The sequence below is a fragment of the Pipra filicauda genome, unplaced genomic scaffold, assembly GCF_003945595.2.
Source record: "Pipra filicauda isolate LSUMZ 115617 unplaced genomic scaffold, ASM394559v2 scaffold46_size3722508_pilon, whole genome shotgun sequence".
Classification (NCBI taxonomy): Eukaryota; Metazoa; Chordata; class Aves; order Passeriformes; family Pipridae; genus Pipra; species Pipra filicauda.
The window spans coordinates 1598596-1621472 of record NW_024104609.1 but is presented as its reverse complement, the minus strand read 5'-3'; the positions used below and the strand labels follow the sequence as shown (position 1 = coordinate 1621472).

The window sequence follows — 22877 nt, the reverse complement described above, 5'->3', positions numbered from 1 at the left end:
CCACATAAACTCCCTGTACATATATCTGGAGGAGATGCACAAATGATGTGTTGTGACAATAGAGCAGCAAAGCATTTAGGCACATGTTGGAAAACTCTGTGGAGCAGAGATGTACTTACAGAGCAGGGCCTGGAGGAAATCTGTGTATTGCTGGGTTTGAAGATAATAGAGAGGGATGAATTAATAATTATATATGTGTGTGCCACATTTAAAGACAGATTTATGTATGTGATTCATTTTTTTCTGTCAAACACGCCTTCCCCCTTTCTTTAGCTATAAACTGAGTATTTTTCCAACAGATACCAGCATGGAAGGCAGTGGTTGCAAGGGTGCTGCTGCTTTGAGGACAGCTGTGAGAGTGAACTTGAACTAGTTTAATGGGAGGAGTTGGGGATGCTCAGACCAGGGCTCCTCATCTTGCTCTGAACCAGATAGGGCCTTGCAAATAAACCTTCTAACTGGCCTTCTGGTAAGAGAAAAGGTAAAAAAAAAAATTAAAAAGAAAATTTATAGATTTCTTAATGAATTTTAAAAGAGGGGAAAGTTGTAAAAACGGTTCATTTTAATTGTGTGTTTTCAGATTATTTTAAAGAAGTATAGAAAATGTGGGAGCAGAGGGCTGGATGGCAAAGGGGCTCAGGGTGGCAATGGGTCTTGGGAATTACTTGCCAAGTGGAATGTGTAAAACTAAGATTGAAATCCCCTCCTTGCCTGATTGCACGGGGATTTGAATTTGGGTCTCTGAACTCCTCTGAGAGTGCCCAACCGCCAGCACATTCTGGGATGAGAATCTGTCCTGCTGAAGCTGTTCTGCTTTGTAAGAATAATTAAATATTCATTGGGCCAGTGAGAGAACAGAAACAATTTGATAGCCTGGGGATTAAGCCTCTCCAATAAGACAAGGATACAGAAGTAATTCAGTTCCTGATCCAACTCTGATGCTGAATGGATATGAATCTAGGGTCACACTGCCCAAATTTACCATGATCCTGCGCTTTTCAGTATATCCATATCACAATATTTTTTTCCTTGTCAGCCTTTTTTATTTCTTTATAGAAACTGTTATCACATGGCTTTTGTAGTGGTGAAGCTCCATCAACTAGAGTTATCCCTGTTTTTTACTGGGAGCAGAATGGGGACCACGGGCTCTTTAGCAATTCATCCTTGTCCTGGGTTAGCCTTTCTGAACCCCCAATTTGCTACTAGTGCAGTGAGGTGGAGGAAGTGTATCTTGATTATAGTAGCGTTATAGGGAACATTTTTTACTGTATGTCCAGTCTATTGTGGTAATCTGGAATCATACAATAGGGGGGAACCATAAACCTTTATTATGACATTAATAAACCATATAGTTTCTGTCAAACCTTAAGAAACCAGAAAATCACCACTAAACATCAATTCAAATGTGATGCTGCATTAAGAAAAATCATTACAGTTCTATACTGAACTCACTCAATCAAATGACAAACTCATTCCTGAGTTGTTTTGGTTTCTTTTGGTGTGTGGGAAGAAGAAAAGAGAAAGATATGTTCCAGGTGGAGATCACTAGCAGGAGAGCAGTGCCTTCACACAGCCCCCTGCACCCCTCTGTCTGATCTGAGCTCGCAGGCTGGGCAGAGCCCTCCATCCTCCCTGCTCCCCTGGGGCCTGGGTCCAGCACCAGGCCGGGGCCCCTCTGCCAGGACTATTTTCACCGGATCTTAGCAAAACTCACCCCATATTCCTTCCGTGTAGGACATTTTCTCTTTTGATGTCCAGACATACAATTGTCCGGGCTCTCGCAACAGCATGGGCCCATCACCCGCGGGGAGAGGATGTTTGGAGACAGTTCCTTGCACATTGCTTGGGGTTCAGTAAATGAAGTGCTGGATGCACCTCGTTCCTACACAGCAGTAAAGGCTCCGTGAAACGAACGAACCCCGTCTAAGTGGGAGAAGAGACTCAAGGAGCGTTTATTTTGAGTAATTTCATTCATAACTTGGCAGCAAGTGCTCCGTGGGATGACAAGTTTAAAACACTTCGGATTTTTCTAGAAGAAACCCTCCCAGTGGAGAGGCGCGGGCGACTCCAGCTCCTGCTAAATTTAACACCTCGGGAGAGGCAGAGTAAATAACTCTCCCTCCCAGCTCCGCGCAAACAGCCCAGCGGAGGGAGGTGTGCGTGTGTGTCTGTGTGTTAAAAACCGCCCGCGACTTTTCCCGCGGCCGCTGAGCCGTTCGCGCTCGGGGGGAATATTTCAGTGCCCCCGCCCCGGTGCGGATCATGGGCGGCCCGGCCCGGCCCGGCCCGCCTTGGCGGGGGCTGCGCGGTGCGGGACCGGGACCGGACCCCGCGGGGCGGGGGCTCCGCGCCGCTCCGCGCGGCGGCGAGTCCGGTCCGCGGCGGCGAGTCCGCGTTTTGCGGGCGGCCGCTGTATTTCCCGGGCCGTCCATGGCTCGGTGCTGTTGGCTCTCTCTCCGTCTGATCGGCGCAGGCTGCGCGGGGCTCCCTACGGGATCAGAGCGCTCCCCCGCCGGGACTCCACTCCTCACATCCTCCTGCTGGGACTCAGCTACATTTCCAGCCAAGCCTGGCTTTATTATGTGTGTCTGCACTGCAGCCCCAGCAGCAAGATCAGGAGGAGGAAAAGGAGCCAGGACAAAGAAAAGAGAGGGAGGCTGGCGAGAGCTAAAGAAAATAAAAACCCAGGGCAGCAGCGGCAGCAGCGGCAGCAATGAAGGCAGGAGCGGTGCCACCTTCCAGCGAATAACCCATGGAGGCAGCTAGCGGCCCCGGCATCGATGCAAAGAAGCACTTACCTTGTTCCGCGAAGTGCGTGCGTGCAGGGGAAGGCGGCGGCGAGCGCGGCCGGCCGCGGGGAGCCCACCCGCCCGCCCGCCCAGCTCCAGCTCCGCGCCGCGCACGGCCCGCGCCGCGCCGGGGACACGGGGCGGCCGCCCCTCGGCCCCCGCCGACAGCATAAAAAAGGACTCGTCGCCCTCCCCGGCCAGCGGCGGGGGCGAGGAAGGGAGAGGCAGCCGGGGGCGACCGGGCAGAGAGGGAGGGAGGGGGCCGAGCGCGGACGGGGGAGGATTTAGGAAAATCGCAACAAGGTCGCACCCCCGGAGCGCCCCGGATTGCCGGGGCCGGAGCTCCTCGTGGGTTTAGACACTCAGTTTTCGCCGCGCGCCCTCCCCCACCCCAAAGCCAGGGACCCCGCGCAGGGCTCTGCTGCTTTTTTTTCCCCCCCCTTTTTTTTTTTTTTTATTATTATTCCGAAAGTGCGAGCCGGACTGAGCCGCAGGGCGCCTGCAAACTTTAAAGAGAACAAAAAGGCGGGTGGGGGGCGCGGGCCGGGCTCGCTTTACATCGGTAGAATTTCCACATCCAAGTGGGGGGGGGAAGGAAGGAAAAAAAAAACCCAAACAACAAAAAAAAAAAACCAAGAAGAAAAAAATTGCAACTGTTGCGCCTGTGATTTTTTTTTTTTTTTTTTTTTTTTTTTTTTTTTTTTTAATTTTTTTTTTTCTCCCGGGGGAAGGTGCCCGAGGGGGTGGAAAGAGGAGTTGAACTTGCCGCATTGCAACAGGCGAAAGAAGTGAGAAATCAAATAATCGATCCCGCTGCTGCCGCTTCGCCTCGCAAAGTTTGGAGGTGGTGGTGGGGGGGAGGGAGAGAGAAAGCAGGGAGAGGAAGGGAAGGCAGAGACGGGAGGAACACGAGGAGGAGGAGGACGAGCCCCGGCGCCCGGACATGTCCAGGAGGAAGCAAGCCAAGCCCCGCTCGGTGAAAGGTAAGGCATCCTCCGCCGGCCCCCGCCGCCGCCGCCGCCCGGCCCCGGGCAGCCGCCGCCGCCTCCGCCGCCGCGACGCGGCCAATCAGGGCCGGGGCCCGGCTTGGCGGGGATTGCGAATCCCCCCCCGGTACGGGCCGGTGGCGGCGGAGACCCCCCCCGGAACCCACGGCGTCTCCCCACGCGGAGCATCCGCCCTCCCGCCGCTCGTTGCGGGGCTGTGCGGGTACCGCGGTGTCGGCCGAGAGTCGCCTGCGACACGTGTCGCGATAATTGATGAAAGAAGCCGGCGGCATCGTTGAGGCGGGGAGGGAGGAAAGTTTTCGCGGGGATGCTCGGGTGCGGTGGCGCATCAGCGGGCCAGGGAAGGGAGGAATGAGCTCACTCGTGTTTTAGCCGGTTAGCGTGAAATTAATGTTCCTTTATGATTGGGAATAGTAGCGCCGTCTGTTTGCTCCCGCTGTCCAATGCGCGTAAGGATGGTGAAAGAAGGGGAGAATTAAACCCGATTTGATAGATAGGGGCTGAGAACTTGCTTGGGCTTGAAGAAACAATAGCCAAATTTAGTAACGGCTGTATTAGTAAAGGTTAGACATTAAAGTGCGCGTATTCTTCTCCATGCACAGTGAAGGGGTGTTTAAAACCTGTTTACGTCCATAAGAAAAGAGCTGCTGGCGAAACGTAAAAGGAGGGCCAGGACCAGCCCCGCGCCGTACCGCACGCCTTGCCAGCTTTTTGACTTTTAAGTGAATGGGTGCGAGAGGGAAGGCGTGATTCCCGAAGCCTTTCGCTCCCGGCCACGAGGAGGTTAGCTGATGTTGGGGAAGGTTTTATTGTCCTCTGCACAAAGCAGAAGTCGCAAACTCAGTGGTCCGGAGGCTTTGTTGAAGAAGCACAAAAGGATCAGAACTTCGGGTGCCCAGAAGATGAAACAAAAAGTCCAAAGCGCATGTAATTAAAGAACTTGTGGGTGGACAAAATTAGCGTGCAGTTAATCGACCAGCTAAAGAACGAATTGAAACCGCATCCAGGGCCATTTTATACTGTTTTGTGAAATATCCATTCTTTAACAGATCACTGCAATATAAGTCGTACGTGCTTCAAATGTTTATCAAGTTTTCGTAAAGTCGGTTCTTCATCTTTGTATAAACCCCTTAATCATTTTTCCACCAACTAAGAGAACCTTTTAGCATTGTGCTGTGGGGCAGGTTTGCAGCGTGGCATTGTGATCCTCTGCAATCCAGGACAATCTGCTAAAGGAGCTACTTCAGTAATTGGTAGATGAGTGTTACAGTCTGTGGGCAGAAGAAAGGGCAGAGCTAAAGCTATTTCTAGGGGATGCTCTGAAATACCTTGTTTGAAACTAAGAGAATCGCAGTTTGAGAACAGTGGAGCAGGCCTTGGGTCGTGACTTCCCTTGGATGAGGGGATCACATTTAGTGGCCAGGCCTCTGGAGTTTAAAATATTTTCCTGTGCTAAAGTGTCACATTTAACATTCAGGAAATAGTCCTATGCCAGTGCAAACGGTGTTTGCTCCAGAAGCTCAGTTAGTAAACCTTGACATCTTGTGACATTTAACATTAGATATTTACCATTTATTAGTTGTTTGTTTTCTATCTCATTACTTTTTAGGCAGTAGTGTAGTATCTCTCACAAGTGGTTGACACTTTATAGTGAAATTTTGACCCTAATTCTGATACAATAGTGATCACTATTTATAAGAGCTCTTTTACTGAACTGAAGCAGGTAGGTTACTGGCAAGTCATAGCTGAGAAACATTATCCCTGTAATGTAGAAATATCTAGAAGGTCTTTGCAATAGTGAGCTGAGTAAAACCCAGTTTTTAAAGATTCTAAATATTTCTATAGTCTCTAGGCACAAAAAAAATGTATTTTCACCTTCAGCATAAACTGGCTGTAAATTACAGGTCTTAGCATGAGCTGCCTAACAGGGAGTCTAAGGAATGAGCTGAATCTGGGTGAAATTCTGGATAATAGGAGGCAGCTCATATGTGCATGTAGGATAAAGAAATTCTGCCTTTCTTTCTATTCATCCATATCTTCTGCTTTTAAAAAGTCCGTTGTATACATTTTGTGGTCTAGGGAGCTGCCAGCCCAGTAGATTGCCACAGTACACGTTTCCATGGAAATAATTGAGATGTAATAAATAAAGGCACTCTGAGGTCACAGGTTTCCCAATTCAACTGAGAAGAAAACAAGCATAAATTATGTGGATGTATGTGTAGCATTTAGGACTTAAAATAATTTACCGTTTTTCTCTTTTTCATGTATTTATTTCACTTTGTATAGCAGCTTTGCTATTTATTAACCACCACTGAGATTTGTGTATCCTTTTTCATTCAGAAAGATTATGCACTAAAATAGGATCAGTCTGTGCCTGTGATGAAAGGGATTATTCTGCATGCAAGAGGCAGGTTGCCTGCACATTAAGTGGGAGCGATGCTGACTTTAATGAAGTGACTGACTTTGACAGAAGTATCGAACGTTGACAACTCTTAGATGCGTGTTATTGAAAATGAAGTGATGGCAAACCCAAACTGGATGCCAGCACAGCTGCAGGTCAGGTGGCCCCCGTGCTGTATTATCAGGCCTCACATTCAGCCTGATTTAGAAACTTGCAGTAATTCCTGCAGCTGTAACTCCAGCAGTAGCCCTGGGCTTCCCCCTGACATGGGATTTGTGATTTGCAATACAATGCACTGATTTGTTTTGACCATTAATTTGTGCAAACCTGAAGATATTAACCTCAAAGCTGGTGGTTGGGGACAAAGTTCTACTTGGCTTAAAGGAAGGTGGTTTCAGATCAATGAGGATGGAATAAAAGTGCAAGGGGTTGAGTCTTTATTGGTTTACAAAATAAACACTACGGAGACAGTGTGGTGGTAGCAATGATGGAGTAAAACACTGGCCTCTTCTGAAGCTTTACTTCACAGACAAAGCCCACGAAAGTAATTTTCCTCAGTACAGACTCTTGCCCTGCTGCCAGTAACCTCAGCTGTTGAGAGCTTTTTCAGTTCTCTGTAAGGAAGAGTTGTACCTTACTCAGTGTTGTTAAAACCACGTGGTCCTGAACACCAGAACCATTATAGAGTTGTGAATGTCAAAGCACACTGTCTGTCTCCCAGTACAAGTGATGGGGACTGATATCAATACCAGCGTCCTTAAAAGTTTGTTCATGCTGGCTGCTGTAGGGAGCAGGGGGCACCCAAGCCACTGGGGGGGCTGAGGAAGGCAGGTCTTCCTCCTTCCCCTTGGTCAAACTGTAGCTTCTCATGCTACAACTTGGAGGTGGTTCTGTGAGGTGCAGTGCTGGGAATGGCAACCCGTAGGTTTCCAGTCCCATGTAATTGTAATTGAAGCATTACTGGACTGCCGTTCCTGGGGACTGGGCTCCCATTGGCACAAGGTTTTAAGCATCAGATGCTCTTTGGCTGCTGAATTTGACAGTTCTGCAAATTGCTGTCAGCTTGCAGGGGTATTTTGTGCATAAACGTGCTAGTTGGTAATGAAACTGTTTTGCAAAAGAATGCACTAATTAACTCTAGATTTGTTATCCTACTTGAAGTTGCAGAATTGCTGTCATATTTTTTTGCTTTCTGTTGGCAAAAAATGCTGATAGAAACTTTTGATTCACACCCTACCTGCCTCATTTGTGTCAGTCAAGAAGAGAAAAGGGGGGTTGCTCATTACTTCGTTATCTGCAAAGTAAATAAAAATACTTCAACCATTTGCTGAGTTCCAATTAGTTGATTGCTATGAATGATCTTCTTTAAAGGAATGCTGTTTTACCTATCTGCTCATACAAAGGTTTGATTTTGAATGTCTTTTGAAAAGGATTCTCTTTGTCTTGATTGATGTCAAGAATAAAAGCGTGATCGTAATATCCCTTTGAAAGCTATTGTATTGTCAGCTCTGGCTGACAGCAGGAGGCCCTCCTAGTGCTATAGATTAGCGCTGTGAAAACACTGACATTTTCTTTGTTATATTGCTGTTGTTCTGCTTGCAAAGTCAATTATACAATGTCGGAGCTCAGTTACAGAGTTGACTGTGGAAGTAACAATGTCTTTCATACTTGTCTTAAAGATATAATTTTCCTTTTTTCCCAGTTGATAGAGAAGAACCTGAAGGTACTGGAACAGTACATTCTACAAATTAAATTTTGACAAGCATAATCATAATTGCCAAATACAAGAGACTTGTGCGATTATCCTTTAATTTTACAGTTCATTCAAGTTTCTGTGGAATTTTATTGATACAGTAAAAGCAGCAGCTAAAATTGATAAAACTCATATCAAATAAGATTACGCTCTTGATTGTTCTTTATCAAGTGTAGCTTTTGGGGGATTAGGAATAATTGGAGATGTTGGTGTTTCATTGTGGGGCTGGTGCCCTGAGAGTGTTTGAATCCATGCAGTACACCGAGCACTGCCTTCAGGGATTAGCCTGCAGTTTTTAATTTTTGCCTGTGTATTTTGCTACAAGCCTAGCAGCGTTCTCCCTTGAACTCCACAAGTCCCATTTTCCTGCCTTTCTCTCCCTCTGGTATGCTTTCCTGGATGGGATCTGGGTGGTATTTAACTGGTTTTACTGATTGAAACTCCTGCCTGTGTGCAAACACCTTTTAATTGCGGCCTGTTCCCATTGGTCTCAGTGAATATAACGAATAAAGGTGGCCAAAAATTGAAAAGAGTGGGAAAGGTAATGCAAAAGATTTAAATTTGAATGGGAAGAATATAGAAATATCGTATTTTTAATTAAGCTACATCTAAAGCCATTGAAGAAGAACAACTATAATGTAACAGCAGTGGCTCTTGAAGAATACCTCCTATTTTTTTTCTTCAAAAATATTTGTGTACAATCAGTGCAAGTTAAAGAACATCATTCACTGCAGAATTGCTTCAGATGACACGTGCAAAGAAAATAATCAGAGACCTCTTGTAGGACGTTAATTGTAGGATTTCTAAATTACTATTATAAACTAATAGGGTAACAAAAGATTCTACAGTTACCAGTAATTTGTAAGGATTTATTTTGTTTTTCTTCAATAATTGAAAATTAATGTCTTGAAGTGAAAGCAGATGTTCATGCCATCCTCTGAACTGGATATAAAAATGATGTTTTGTAGATGCGTTAAGCTTGTGTAAATACAGATTGTCTTATCATAGATGGTGCTTTGGCTTGGTTTTATCTATTGTTTGGTGCCAAATTAATTTCTGGGTTAAACCTGGGTAAGTGGTTTCGGCTTGGTTAAACTGACTAAATCAAGTGCTTAGGGTGGTACCCAGTGATCAATTATTATAGAAAGCGTTTTAAAAACCCTGCCTCACCTGCTGACTCTATGAATGACAAGACTTTCTCATACTGTAGAATTAATATTTACTTCTATTTTGATAAATGCACTCGTAATTGTTTACTCAGCTATTTTTATTGAACTGGTTAATTTTATCTTGCTTCCTAATTCCAATTTGTGAAATCAGTTTTAGATGATTACAACGTTTGAAAAATGCAAACCACATCTTTTTGGAAAAAGAAATTATTTTTTGGTCTCATGCGTCGTCTGTATTATAATATTCTTTTACACAAAAGATTATTAATTACCTACAATAATTGAACTGTCTTACAAAACTGCCTACATCAGGCCTTCATCACTCCATCAGTATTCTCCGTAAATGCCTCTGAAAGAGGATGGCTATTATGTTCCCTTGTATGCTGGTAAATGTGCTGGAGTAATGAAATACTACTGATATAAAACCTATTACAGACTCCTGCTAAATCCTGACTGACAAATGGTGGTGGAGGGAAGGGCCTGGCTCTGGGGGGTGCGTTGGTGGACTCGGACTTGAGGGAGCTGGAGCCAAGTGAGGACCAGCTCTGAGCTCTCTGTAGCATGTGCATTTATTCAACATACTTTTAGAGCCCAGAAGGAGATTCCTGTGCATTTTCTTTCCTGATGTCCACTAGTGAATGCAGAGAAGCTGGTTCCTTGTTCTCTTGGACAAATAAGGTGCTGTGAGTTTAAAGTACTACATCTTCTTGACAACACCTAGAGTATATATATTCGCAGCAGTGAGTTATGGTGGCTTATCAGAGTTGCATTATTCTGGGGAGAAGGACGTGCAGAGACTAAATGGTCTCTTGTGACATTTCCAGCTACAGGAGGTTCGGGCTTCGACCTATTGCAAGGGTTTGTTTTCTAAAATACAAACAAAGGGACCCGATGGAGTTGGAAACTGGGTGATGCCATTTGGAACGGGCTCAGAAATCTCGCTGTGGTACAGTGAATTGGTGTATGGCATCAGCTTTCCACGGTACAACTTACCTCGGATAGCACTGCAATACCCATCTGAATCTAGCGATAAGTAGCTTCATTATATTGTTTGCATTTGCTTAGAAAGAAAACCTTTCCCTTTCTAGCCACAGATTAGGCAATAGAAAGACCAATTTGCAGAGCTTGTAAATGCCACTTGTTAATCATATGCAGTACAGTTATTAATTTTTTTCCCTCTCCCCTCTTGGATGTATTAAGTCAACTTTTTAGCTTTTTTATGTAATTGAAATTTGCCCTTTTGTTACCTGGGCATGAATTATTTTTGAAATGTTGTCATTACCCGCCCTGCTGTGAGGTTTATCTCTTCTGTTCATCCTAATTAAATAAAACATACTGTTGTTCGCTGGTCTCTTGTTGAAGTGAATTACCTGCCTGAAGGCTCGAGCTGGTGTCGGGCTCGCTTGTTGTTGCAGCAGCAGCCGTTGACTAACACATTTACTTTTAGATTTTCATTTCAAAGGGCTCAGTTTGTGCAGTGTGACAGGTGAATGGTGAATGCTTTACAGGACTTTCAAGAGCTGAACAAACAGTAAAGAACTTATTGCTACCGCAGCGGAGTGGCAAGTACAAATGTAAGGCAGCCTTTGTGGCAGAGAAGTGTTTCCTTTGCTGGATAAAGGCCACTCAGGAGACCTGAAGGGCTCGCTTGGGTATGCTGGGGGTGAAATAATCTCAGTCGTGATCTCATTTAAACCCACCCTACCTGCTTGTTCTCCAGGGCAATTTCTAGTGGGGTTGATCTCGTCTCTCTTTGTAGCATCACCTGCAGTTGTGTTCTCCTTGAGTCTGGCACTGATAACGAAGGCTGCTTCAGAAGTGTAACAGTTGGAGTTTCTTTACGCAGAAGTTATTTCTAGTTCATATTAGAGAATGTAAACAATGCATTCAGGTTTTAAAGTGAAGCAGAGGGAAAGGTCCCTGTTTGTAGAGAAACAGTTTGTTTAAGTCTCTGATAGCACTGCAGAAAATGTCTTGCTCACCAGTGAAATCCCGTTATGAGTAAAAGTACAAGAGTTAACAAGTCGCTGTGCTCCAGTCTCTGTTGGCTCTGTTAGGCTCTGGAGGTTTGGTCAAATGTGGCCTAATTCTGCTTTCCAAATATTAAAAAAATTACACAGAGGGCAAAAAGACAAGTTCTTAATATGCATATCCTGGGAAAATCCTAAACCAGTATTTTTACCCCCTCCAGTCCCAAGGCTAATCAAAATTCCTTTGTTTCCACATCTACCATTAAAATATATGCCTCCCTGACTGTACAAGTTTAACCACTCAATCGATTGGACTCACAAAAGCTGTTACTGGGTTTACATAGTGTTTGCCTACAGGTAATTTAGAGTTGGGGGTGAGGGTCCAGGCAACCTCCAACAGGACTGGTACTTAAATTGGCAGCTCTGGTTTATTTCTTAATAATCCTCACCTGAACCTCATGGGGATTTTTCTGGGTTACCACTGAGGCAGATTAGCCAGGCTCTACCTGGTGATTGCTGGAACTTGCTTCACATGGTGGGCAACTGAGTTAATAAAGGTAGATTCAGTTTGCCTTTTGCCAGGAGAGTGTTTGGTGCAATACACAGATGAAGTCTGTTGCGGGGTGAGCATCTAGGACCCGCTTTTGCTGTCTTTGAGTAAGTAAAGTTTTTCCTCTTGTAGTAATTGGAGCTGGGTTGCATGTTTAAATGTAAGTCTAAACTCTCTGAATCTGCTGGAGAGCTAATGCTGTTAATTGAGATTCCTATTGATGTTGGAGGACTGTGAGTAGCCTTAGGCTTCTAGCAGCTGCAGGGTGAAGCCTCTGTCTTGTTTTTGTGGTAGTGTTTCTTATTGGCTTTGGTGAGGATTGGATTTTATTCTCGTTTCTTGCACTGCAATTGAAAGAGCAATAGAAGCAAAGAGACTTGATGGGAATGGTCATTTCACATCTAATGCTGTAGAGAGCACCTCTTGCTTTTTCTGTTGGCTCTCTGAGATTGCTGCTGGGGGAATTTCTAGGAGAGCACTGGCAAGGTTCAAGGTGCAGAAGATGCAGCAGGGCTGTGGGAGCTCCTCAATGGCACTGCAGGAAACCCAAGAGACCTGGGTTGTGTTTAACATCTGTTAACGTAAGCAGGTACAGATTTACTTGAGAAATTGACTGTGATTCTGCATCCTTTCAGTCTCCTGTCCCTAAAACTGGAAAACTAAAAGGAGATAGAGAAAACATGTGGTAGAAGGATGAACTTCATACTTCGGGAAGCAGAAATCCTAAATGGAGAAAGAAAGAAATAAAATAGGGAAAGTGGGAAATCTGTTGCTGGCATTTGAGTATGGAGGGTGCCTGATGACATGATGCAAAGTTTTGGCACAGAAGTTGACTTACTTTATTATTTTTAACTTTAAATTTAAAGACTGAGAGAAGGAACAGATCTGAAAAATGGCTCCAGCTCTATGGAAAAGGGCATGATTAAGCATAAGCAGAAAAAAACCCACTACATATGCAAACCACCTAAATCAAAATAGCTTTTCTGCTCTTCCTAGAGAGTGACAGTGCTTTCCTGTCTGAAGGAGTGCATTTGTTGTGCTTTACAGTTGTTTTCTGTTTAATATAGAGAAATTTGAGGACAACTGTGGTTGCAGTCATTAATTCTTGAAGTTTTAACTATTCTATGATCATGGCAGCGTCTGAACTTGGCTTGTGAGGACTCCTAATTGTTCAGGGTTTTGGAGGGAAGAGGAGGTCACAGTGGTAACTGGAAAAAGTAAGCTTTCAGCACTTATTATGTGAATGCACACAAATACATATAGTATATGCCCTGTGTTCATGTGTAAATGAAAGAGAAGGCCTAGAGGAATAGGAAGTATCTTTTGTTGGGCCAACTAACGTGGTTGCAAAATGCAAGGAAGTTTTTCTGATGCACAAGCCTGCCTGCTGCTCTGGAAAAAGCAGCAGTCTTCTGGCTATTTTGCTTGATAGGTAAATGTAGCTTTGTTTTAATTTACTTATTCAAGCTCTTACTCAGATTTCTGTTGCTTCATTAGATTACTCACATGAGTTAAGATATACTGGATTACACAGTAATGCCAAGCTTGTATATTATTTATTGCTGAATTCTGTGGATGCATTTCAGTCGGGTAATTTGCTCATGACCTCCTTTATTTCTAGGAAAATGGCATGCCTTGCCCTTCATAATTTCTTTGCTTTTACTGACCAGACTGTTCCCCCAGAGGGCATGTGGGATGTGGCAGAGTATTGAAAAATACTGGGATGGAGTAGAGAAGGAGGGCTATGTGTGATTTGCACCTTATTTATGTTTATGCTAGATTTAAATGGCAAAAATGGTGTTTCTGGCAGTGATACTTTGTGGGGAATGTAATAGGTAACTCTGGGTGACAAAGTTGTAGCCTTGAAAAGATTTTTTTTTTTAAACATGAAGTACTTTTGTCTAATTCTGAGCATACTTGAGGAGTATGATACAATGTATTATGAGCCATTTTATAATGAAACTGAGTGCTTGTCTTAGGATCTTTTACTGAATCTTGCCTAATGCTTGTATGAGTCCACTGATCTGATCCCCTTAATTTCAAGGGTGTTTTCTTTTCTAATTTCTTTCCTGCTTGATAACAGATAAGTGAGATTTGTTTTAGAACTCCCGTTTGGTTTATTTTGGTTACTATTTTTGACCTTAAACAAATGCTTAACAGAGAGCTTCTGTTTTCATTCTTCTCAATATAAGTAAATTCATTAATAAGCCTGAACTTAAAGGAGGGGGTCTGAAAAAAACCCCGCCCCTGAGAGATGCCTGTCAGGGAGAGCCATGGTGTGCCTAGTTTGCAGCACTCTGAGGGTGCTGTGGAGCAGGGAGCTGCTGGACCCTGCCTGCAGAGCTGCCAGGCTGCACAGCCGGGTGTCCCTGGGTGTCCCTGTGTCCCTGGCTGCAGCAGGAGCTGCTGCTCCGAGCCCCGGGGGGACAAACCCCCCTGCCATCGGCAGAATGGTGCCACTTCCCTGGTGGGAACGTGGGTGTCCTGCAGGCAGATCCTCCCCCGAGTGGGGTTCGCCGGCTACTCTGACATAATTCTCCCAGAGACCGAGTGCATATTTCCATAAAGAAGTGTCTGAGCTAGGATTTTTTTCCTCCTTGCCAGTGGGTCTGTATTCGAAATGTGGCTCCAAAGAAAATACATAGAAAAATGGGCTTTTAATTTGTCACCTGCTGCTGTACCACCCTGTCCTCCTTGAGATGCCAAGTTGTAAATGAGGTTTTTGTATCCCCACACACGGCCATCCAAGAAATGTTCTGTGTGCCGTAGCAGTCAGTGGCACAGCTGAAGACATCAGACTGGTGGCTTAAAACCTGCTGCTGTCTGATTGGCGTGAGCAAAGCCAACGCAGTGCAAAACCTGAGCAAACAAAAAGGCAGGTAGAGAAATTGTTGTCTTCAGTGGCTTGGGAGGTCCTGGCTGCTTCCAGAGCTGGGGCTGCCCAAACCTTTCTGTCCCACAGTGTTGAGGAAAAAAGAAGCAAAATTGTTTCTTTGTGTTATCTCTCAGAGTGCTGTTGGAAAACTCCCTTCAAATGAATCTTTAAAAAATGCAATATTAGCTCTGCAGGTTTTATTTTGGAAAATAGTGTCTTGTCTGGCTGCACGTCCTCTGGTCTCTTCCATCACGTGTGTTTGTCCGAGCACTGAGGGCAGCAGGTGTGCTGGGTGCCAAATGCTTGTCTCCTAGCAAACCACCTAATAAAAACTTATCTTGACATAGATGCCAAGAATTTGATTTTTAATTTATAGACATATGATGATGGTTTGAAGGAAAAAAAACTGCAGGACTGGCAGGGAAACTGGCTGTTTAGAGTGTGGCTGTACTGGGGAGAGCAGCTGCTGCAGTTACAGTAGCCCTGGCCAGGCAGAGGCAGATGCCCTTTGCCAGGGTATTGGAGGGCTTGTATTGATTAGGGAGCTGGAAATTAGTAATAATAGGAAATAAACCTGTCTGAAATGAAGGTACTATTGAGCATAACTCACCTTGTGGCACTATCTGCCTGCCTTCTCTTTTCTTCCTTGTATCTGTAGGCCATGAAAATGTCAGTGGAGTCCCTCTGGCAGCTTTGCTTCCCGTCCCACAGCATCTCTCCTACCATGGAGTTTGGTAGCTTTAGAGTGTTTTTCTTTGAGCAAATACTTGCAGGTAGATCTCCCTCCCAAGTTGAAGCCTCTTTACTGGTTTTTCCTCCTTTGAATCTTTGGGTTTGCTCCTTGCAGTTACAGAGTGTAACCACAACCCTGGTTGTGCCTGCAGGGAAGGAAGCAGGCAGGGGAGGATGGAGCAGGACATGGCCTGCCTGCAGGGTGGTGAGCTTGGAGTCCAGCTTCAGCCACTGCTCAGCTCATGGTGGGACCTGCTGAGGCGGTGGCAGGGAGGAGATGTGGTGAAATCTCCCGCTGTTTTGGGAAGCTGAAGGCTGTTTGTGCTCTTATTAGAGAGAATTTATCTGCTCTTCTGTCTTTCTTACTGTCTACTGTTGGCTTGACTCAATTTTCTTTTATTGGCACATCCCAACAGGTTTGTTTTCTTCTGAACATTTTCTTAATTTGATATTGCCATGTTGGAAAAACACATTTTGCTCCCCAGCTTAAATGCAGTTCACAAATTGGAATGTGTTAAACCCACTGCTCTGGAAGGGAGCATGGGGATGAATCCTGGTTGGTTTGAGGCTGCCATTACCTTATGCTCACAGTGAAACTGGTTTTGCCTCCTGGCTGCCTGGCATAGTTCCTCACAATGGGTTGGGGGCTGATCTGATAGGGTTAGCTCCCCCTCTGTTTCTGGCTCCTTGTCCTGCTGCCTACCTAGCAAAGGACTTTTGGGAGCTGATTTTACCCATTAGCCCATCAGAGAAGTAACTCTGTAGCTCTCTGGTGGCCACATACGGGTCTGGTGTGTGTTGGTGCAGGGCAGGGCAATCCTTCTTGGCAGTGTTTGGGTGCCATTGGTTTGGGTCAAACCTTTCTGAAAAGAAGCTCAGCTGGGGAGGCTGGATGTGGCCCCTTATGTGGAAAATGGTTGTGCACCTGTATGTGCAGTGGGCTGATGGGCGGGTCACTAAACCTCTGAAGATGTGGCCAAGAAATGATGGCTGTTGAAGCAAATGCTCAAATCCGTAGTGAAGCACAGGATACAAAACCACACGAGCACAGCCCGAAGAAGTTCACTGAAAGTGGTGAAGCACAGACTCAAGTTGTGCTTGCTGCTCTCTGCTATTCTTGGGAGAATCATGTGTTGCTGTGGAGTGCTCTGTGCTGTCCCACTGCATTGGCTGGGTGCTGCTCCTCATCCCTCTCTGGATGAGACTCCCAGCCAAACAGGGAGCTGTGCTTTGAAAGCATTGCAAAGCAGAGAGGGAGGGACCTTGTCCTGTGAGGAAGAGGGAAGACACCCAGAGATCAGAGCTCGGTTGGCATCTTCCACCAGCACAGGAGCAGTGAGAGTTGCTGGCAGCAGCCTTGTGCAAGGCAGCACTGCTGGAGAACAATTTTCTTCTCTATTTTAACTTAGTAGAAATAATGCCACTAAGAAATTAGGTTACGTATCTCAAGGGAAAGGAAGATTTGTTATTCTGCTTTTAGCTTACACCATAGGCTGTGTCACCGTGGGGCCTGCTCCACCAAGTGGGTGCTCCTGCTAATCCTGGCACTTAAATGCCAGCTGGCCCTTTGGCAGAGGCTGGTCTGTCTCTCCTGTGCTTGGATGACAGGAGATATGATGGTAAATCCCAGCTCTTTTGGCTACTTTATACGGTCTGTTTTCTTATGGGCAGATTTTGGCTGTGGTTGACTCCAATAGCACCATGTCCCATAACGTCCTGCCTGGGCTGGCTCACGATCCTGGGCTCGTAACATCACAGTGACTTTGCAAAGGACAAAGCCTGTGCTGCCCAAATCACCCAGTGTCCTTGGGCCCACCCAGCTGGTTGCCAGCCTGGCCTTTAGTGTTGCAGCAGTGCCTTGTGCTTGTTTGTGTTCAGATTATTTCTGAAGTGGCAAATTTCGATGGCTTTCCCTGCTAGGAAGGGATTTTTTTTTTTTCCTCCTCCCTTGTTTGCTTATTTTTAGTCACATGAAGTAAAAGAATTGGCTGTCTGCCAGGAAGTAAAACCAACAAACAAAAACCCCAAAGCAACCACAACATTGTACCTTTCCTTGCTTTTAAAAAACATTTCCTTGTAAGTGTAACTAATGATGTGGGGTTTTAGTAGAAGCTTGTGATTCAATGTTAAACCAATAGCACATCAAAGAATAAAATAGGCTGTTTTCTTGTGTGTTTTCCTATTTATTACTACTCTTGTTCAGATTTGGGACAACATTGTGGTGTGAAAATATGAAGAAAATTTGTTTTGTATGAAGGAATACAGGAGAGTAAGATCTTTAACTGCATGCTTGTGCAGTAGCATTGGTTCGGCTGCACTCTGGGCTCTCAAACAACCTTATTTATAAAATTTAAAGCTTTTTTTTTTTTTAAAGTATTTCCGTCTCTCTTTCTCTTTCTTTTGCAATACCTAACATACATTGTCTGTTCTGCTGTTAACTCCCTGATGCAGAATTCCTAAGTTTGGGCTAATAGAAAATTTGGAGGATTCTTCATTATCTGAACCTCTTGAGAAATACCAAATATGTTCCAGTAATTGTGGTGTAGTACAACAGGGAGTCACACTGGCAGTTTGTTGGAAAGGGTTTTTCCTGTAGTTATGAAAACCATACAACTATTAAAATCCCCAAAACTGAAACCGTTGGGATTACTCATATACTTACAGTTAAGCGCATGCCTAAAGGTAGATATATTCAGCATGCCATTTTTGACTGGCGTTTGATTCCTAGCTGGAGAATATGAGAAAAAACCCAAACCATTCCTCGATCTCTTCAGTCGTGTGCAGCCTTTTCATTCTGTGCTTACATGCCGCAGCACGCTGGGCTGTGGTTCCCCACAGAAGCACCTGGGTTTGCTATAAAGCAAATTATTGATAATAAAGAATGAAAAGTTTTCAAAATAGTTAAGGTACTCCAGGCCGTTAGAAGAGACTCAGAATCAGATTTCTCCCCTCCTGCCTTCTCTTCTGCCTCTGCCATGGCTCCTGGAATAATAAGCGCGTGCTGCTTAATTTTTTTCCTCTCCCCCCTCTCTCTCAATATTTTCCATCTTGGTTGTATGCAAAGAGGATATAACATTTGTCCCTTGGAGACTAGAGTGAATTTATTAAATACTGTGAGATGCTGGATAGGTAAAAGCAAAATGTAACACCAGTATTATAGTTCAGATCATAATATTTGGGTTTGCTTTGTGTTTGTTTCATTCTCCCCTATTATAGAAGATGTTTTTCCTCTTAATTCTGTTCTCTAAAACTGAAAGTGATGCTTGCTTTCTAGCTGCAGTATAGGGACTTTTTTCCTTGCTGGGCAATCTATGACTGAGAAGGTGCTGATTGCCCTGCTCTTCTATCCACAAGGCAGCAATAGTACCAGCTCTCTGTATTTCTTAGTTTCTCTCATGAAAACTTTCCTGGATGAAATATTTCGTATCTTGTATGTGACTTTCTCTTGGAAAACACTGGCATGTGCCTGTAAACGTAGTGATACATGGTCCTATGGCGTTCGTTAGCAGATCTATTCTTATTAAACAAAGTGCGTTTTACATCTGTGAAACTGTCTGAACAATTTGCTTTGAGACAAAACCTGGAAATAGGAAGGTTGTGGAGTGTAACTAATGAAAAAAATGGGTTTTGTTGCGCTTCTTTAAAGGAGATTCATTTGCACAAGTATCAATATGTGGGGGAATTTAATTTTAAAAACAGCCCCAGCCACTTTGTAGAAAAATATAATGCAGTACATAAACTCATTTTAGACACTACTTATTCTACTGTGTCCCATTAGTTGATGTTTACACAGCGCTTTGAAAATGTAAAGCGCTATATAAGTGCTTATTATTACTACATTATTATTATTCTCCCTCTTGAAAAAAGACCCTCTAGGGAGAGGGAGACTTGCTTTGCATTTCTTCTGTAGTGCAGATCCCACAAGAAATATACCCGCTTGTTTTGGTTTGTACATTCTTCCCTCCCCACTTCCATGCTTTTGGAAAAAAAGTACTGTGTTTTAGAGATTATAGAGCTTTTATTTAGTTTATGCTGGGTAGCTACAGCAATGAGAACATTATTTGAAGGCATATAAAAATCTTAAAATAGCTTTTTATTCCACTCTGTGCAATAAAATGAATCACTGCCCTGGTCTCAGCCCCTGTGGTTCATGGGGTGCAGGGGCCCCTTGCCCAGCCTGGGCACTGAGGGATAAGCTGGGGTGGGTGATGATGCCCTTTGCTGGGGTCCTCTTGGATGTCCCCTCTACCAGTGTGGGCCCAAGGACAAAGCTGCTGAGTGAAGAGAGTGTAGGGACAGTGCCAACAAAGCCTGAGAAGAATTTCCTTCCTATAGAGAGGAAGTTCTACAAGTTTTTCTGCAGTATCGGAACTATTGTTTTCCCTTCTAAAGAAAAATTTGTCCTCCTCTACACTTTTTTAACAGCAGCCTGGATCACTACAGGAGAACAAGATTTCAGTTTAAGTTATTTTAACCCCCTTCATTCATTGAGTCCTTAAAATGAGAATGGCTTTTATTGGGCGATATTAACCATTTGCATCCTGAAATTTGAGAGCAATTCCCTGTGCCTCTGCATTCTATACTGTGCTGTACCATGGTGGAGGCTGTAATCGTGGCTGATGAAATTTGGAGTGGTTTTTGCCCAGGTGCCCCCAGACGAGCATTGTCATAAGCTCAGGAAGCAGTAACCATAAGCCTCCTTGAAATGCAGTGAGGAACATTCCACTCTCTTCTACTTTTACCTTTGTTACACTGTTCTCAAGTCCCTGCCTGACCTCATGCTGGGTTCCCCACAGTGCAGCAGTTCCACTTCCAGTGTTCCCAGCATTCTCAGCCCATCGTTGCTGTCAGCTGCATTTTGGGAAAAGGTACAAAGGAAAGGGAAAGAGGCCTTGAAAATGCACAGGATGGGAGAATCCTGGATATTACAGAGCATAATCTGACTTAGGTTTGACACTGGGTTTGGCCCTTGGTTACGTCACCACACGTGGCCACTAAATAATGAGGTCACATGCAGCTTTTCAGTCTGGTTTCCGGCAGATATGGGGTTTTATGCATTTACCCTCTGCTGATGCTCAAGTCTGAGCTGGTGTCCTCAAGCACTGGTAGGGGGTGCTGGTCGATGGCAGCTGTGGTCTCAAACCTCTACCAGCAGCAACAGGGTGAAAGAAGGAGGGAAAACCCCAAAATCAGCTGGGAGGGCTTCAGCAGATGCTGAACAGCCTCATGCAGGCACGTGTTTGCAGTGCAGGAGAGGCTGCAGCATGTGGCAGTGGGGATGTGGTGACTGGTTGGGCCAGTCCTGGTTATTTTCAGAGCTCCCTTTCCTTTATCCACTTCAAATGATAAATAGTTCAGCTGTGACTGACAACAGTTCCAGGAGTTGTCTAAATTAAAGCTGAAGTGTAAGTGTGGTCTGATAAGTTAAACCCACGTATTGTGTTAGTCCTTTATAATGGGTTCATCAGCCTTGTCACTGCAGGTTGCATGCTTTGACTTCAGAGAGGAAAGCACTAGGCTGCAGGGAGGTGCAATAATGGGATGGGGCTGGCATTGGCTGGGGGGAGCAAGGGATGGAGAAGCACTTTGTCCCTTAGGTCGCATCCCCCCTGAAGCTGCCAGCCCTGAAATAACCGCCCAGGAAACTGGCCATGGCCAAATTTTACCGTGTTCAGTGCCCAGGGTCTTGTTGGTGTTGGGGAGGTGATGAGACGGATTGGCACAGCCTTGCATCCCTCCCTACCTTGTTCCTTTCTGAATAACAATTAATTTTGGAGTCAAAAAGTGTAAATTTTTTTTGGCACTGGGGATTGTTTGACTGATTGCAGATGAATGCTCAGAGACTGAGCCTGGGGCAGCAGTAGGTGTATGGACTTGATACGGTTAAAAAGGACAAAAAAATTGCCACAACTTCTCTTGCCTCTTTCTGTCCAAGCCTGACAAGTTTGTAGAAACCTTGTCACTGAGAGCAGACTTGTTATTGAAACCTGACTCCAGGTGATGCCCAGCACAACCGCTGGATGATGGAGGGCACTTCCAATACCCCACAGAACTCTGTGTAGCTGGAAAAACTCCAGAGATCAAATTTACCTGCCATGGCTTAGTAAAGGTAGCTACCTACCAGGGAAGTGAAAGTCATCAGACCGGCATGCTCATCAGGTTTCCTTGACAGAGCTCATCTCTTCCCCTCTGGGTGTCATTTTCTACTTGTGTTTTAATGACAAATGTAGAAATGACAAAACAGAAATGAAGGTGGCAGACATCGCCCTCACTGTGGCATAAATCATGGGGTGTACAGGGTTGGGGCTCAGCCTCGGGGAAGCCCTGTGGGATGGGATGGCAGTCACTGGTTCCTCAGTGTCTGCACACCTCAAGGACACAGGGGATGTCCCAGTCTCCCTTCACGCACACCGAGTAAGCCCTAAACACAAGCTGGCACAAAGACAGTCCAGAAACACAACGGGTGTGCGTAAGGGCAAGGGAAAACGAGCAAATACCCTGCAGAAAATACACCGCAGCTGCCCATTCCGGCCACTGAGCCCCGGCCGTGGTCGGGCACACGTGGCCGTGCCCCTGGGCCGTCGGGCAGCGGGCTGGCTCCCGGGCTGTCCCCCGCGGTGTGCGGCACGAACAGCCCGGGGCCGGGCAGATGGCTCCCTCCCGGCCGCGGGGCCCCGCTCTTCTGGGAGCGAGCCCCGCTGAGACTGCAACAACAGCAACCCGGGAGCCGGGCAGATGGTCTACTGGCGGCCGCCAGGATAATTGCATCAGCTGGTTCCTCCTGCAGCCAGCGGAGCCTCCTATTTGTACCGCTCTGAAATGATCCTGATTTTTTCTTCTTCTTCTTTTTTTCCCTCCTTCTCTGCCTTGTTTAAATTTATGTAATTTTTGTGAGGGGTGGGGTGAGTCGGGGGACGGCCATCTGCCGGAGGTGTTGATGGTGGGGTCCCTCCAGCAGTCGTGCACAGGCAGACACCTGACCGGGCGAGGGGACTGCTGTGGCCTCCTGCTCCTGCACCGCCTGTCGCTCGGGGCTTGAATGAGGCTGCAAAGAGAAGAGCTGGACCAGCACGACCCTTTCCAGCCTCGGTGGTGCACTGCAGTCTCAGTCCGTGTGCAATACGCCTGCCAGCCTCCACCTAAATTGCTCCACATACCCGCGCTGCCGCTCCCTGGAGCACACCAGCCCGAGGTCTGAATACTGCAGCAAACCCCCTCGGGTCCCGTCTCGCTGCCTCCCCCTCGCTGGGTCGGCACCTCGGCGCTGCTGCGGCAGAAGGGCTGCCGAGATGTCCGCTGGCGGTTGCTGGGGCGGCTGTGCAGCCCTGCTCGCCTGCCACCCTCGCTCCTCCTTTTGGGCTCTTGTTACACAGACAAAAGATCTGCCTGTTCCTGTCGGGGTCTCTTCTATTTACAGGGACTGCTGAGAGGTGTGGGCTCCGCTGACTTTCTAAGCCGCAGAATATTTATGGAGGGTAGGCAAAGGGCCCCTGGAGATGGTTGATGTCCCTCTGGTTGGTTCCCAAGTGCCTCGGTGTTCCCGTGCATCTTGCTCTGGGTTCAGTGGGGAAGGGGCCAGGAATGATGAAGTGGCGCCTGCTGTTTGCTCTGGTTTTAGCTCTCAGCATGGC

The 22877-nt window shown here is 45.8% G+C and overlaps 1 protein-coding gene across 2 annotated transcripts in view; it reads left to right on the top strand.

Annotated features, from left to right (window-relative positions):
• Positions 1-2510: 2510 nt before the first annotated feature.
• Positions 2511-22877, top strand: part of ZNF423 (zinc finger protein 423) — a 229895-nt gene continuing 209528 nt past the window's right edge. The window contains exons 1-2 of one of the 2 annotated variants that reach the window (XM_027732387.2): positions 2511-2811; positions 3521-3772. In XM_027732387.2, coding sequence (XP_027588188.1) covers positions 3733-3772 — 40 coding nt within the window. In that variant the 5' untranslated portion in view covers positions 2511-2811; positions 3521-3732. Of the gene's footprint in view, positions 2812-3488; positions 3773-22877 lie in introns of those variants that run through there. The other variant, XM_027732393.2, reaches the window with a different exon arrangement.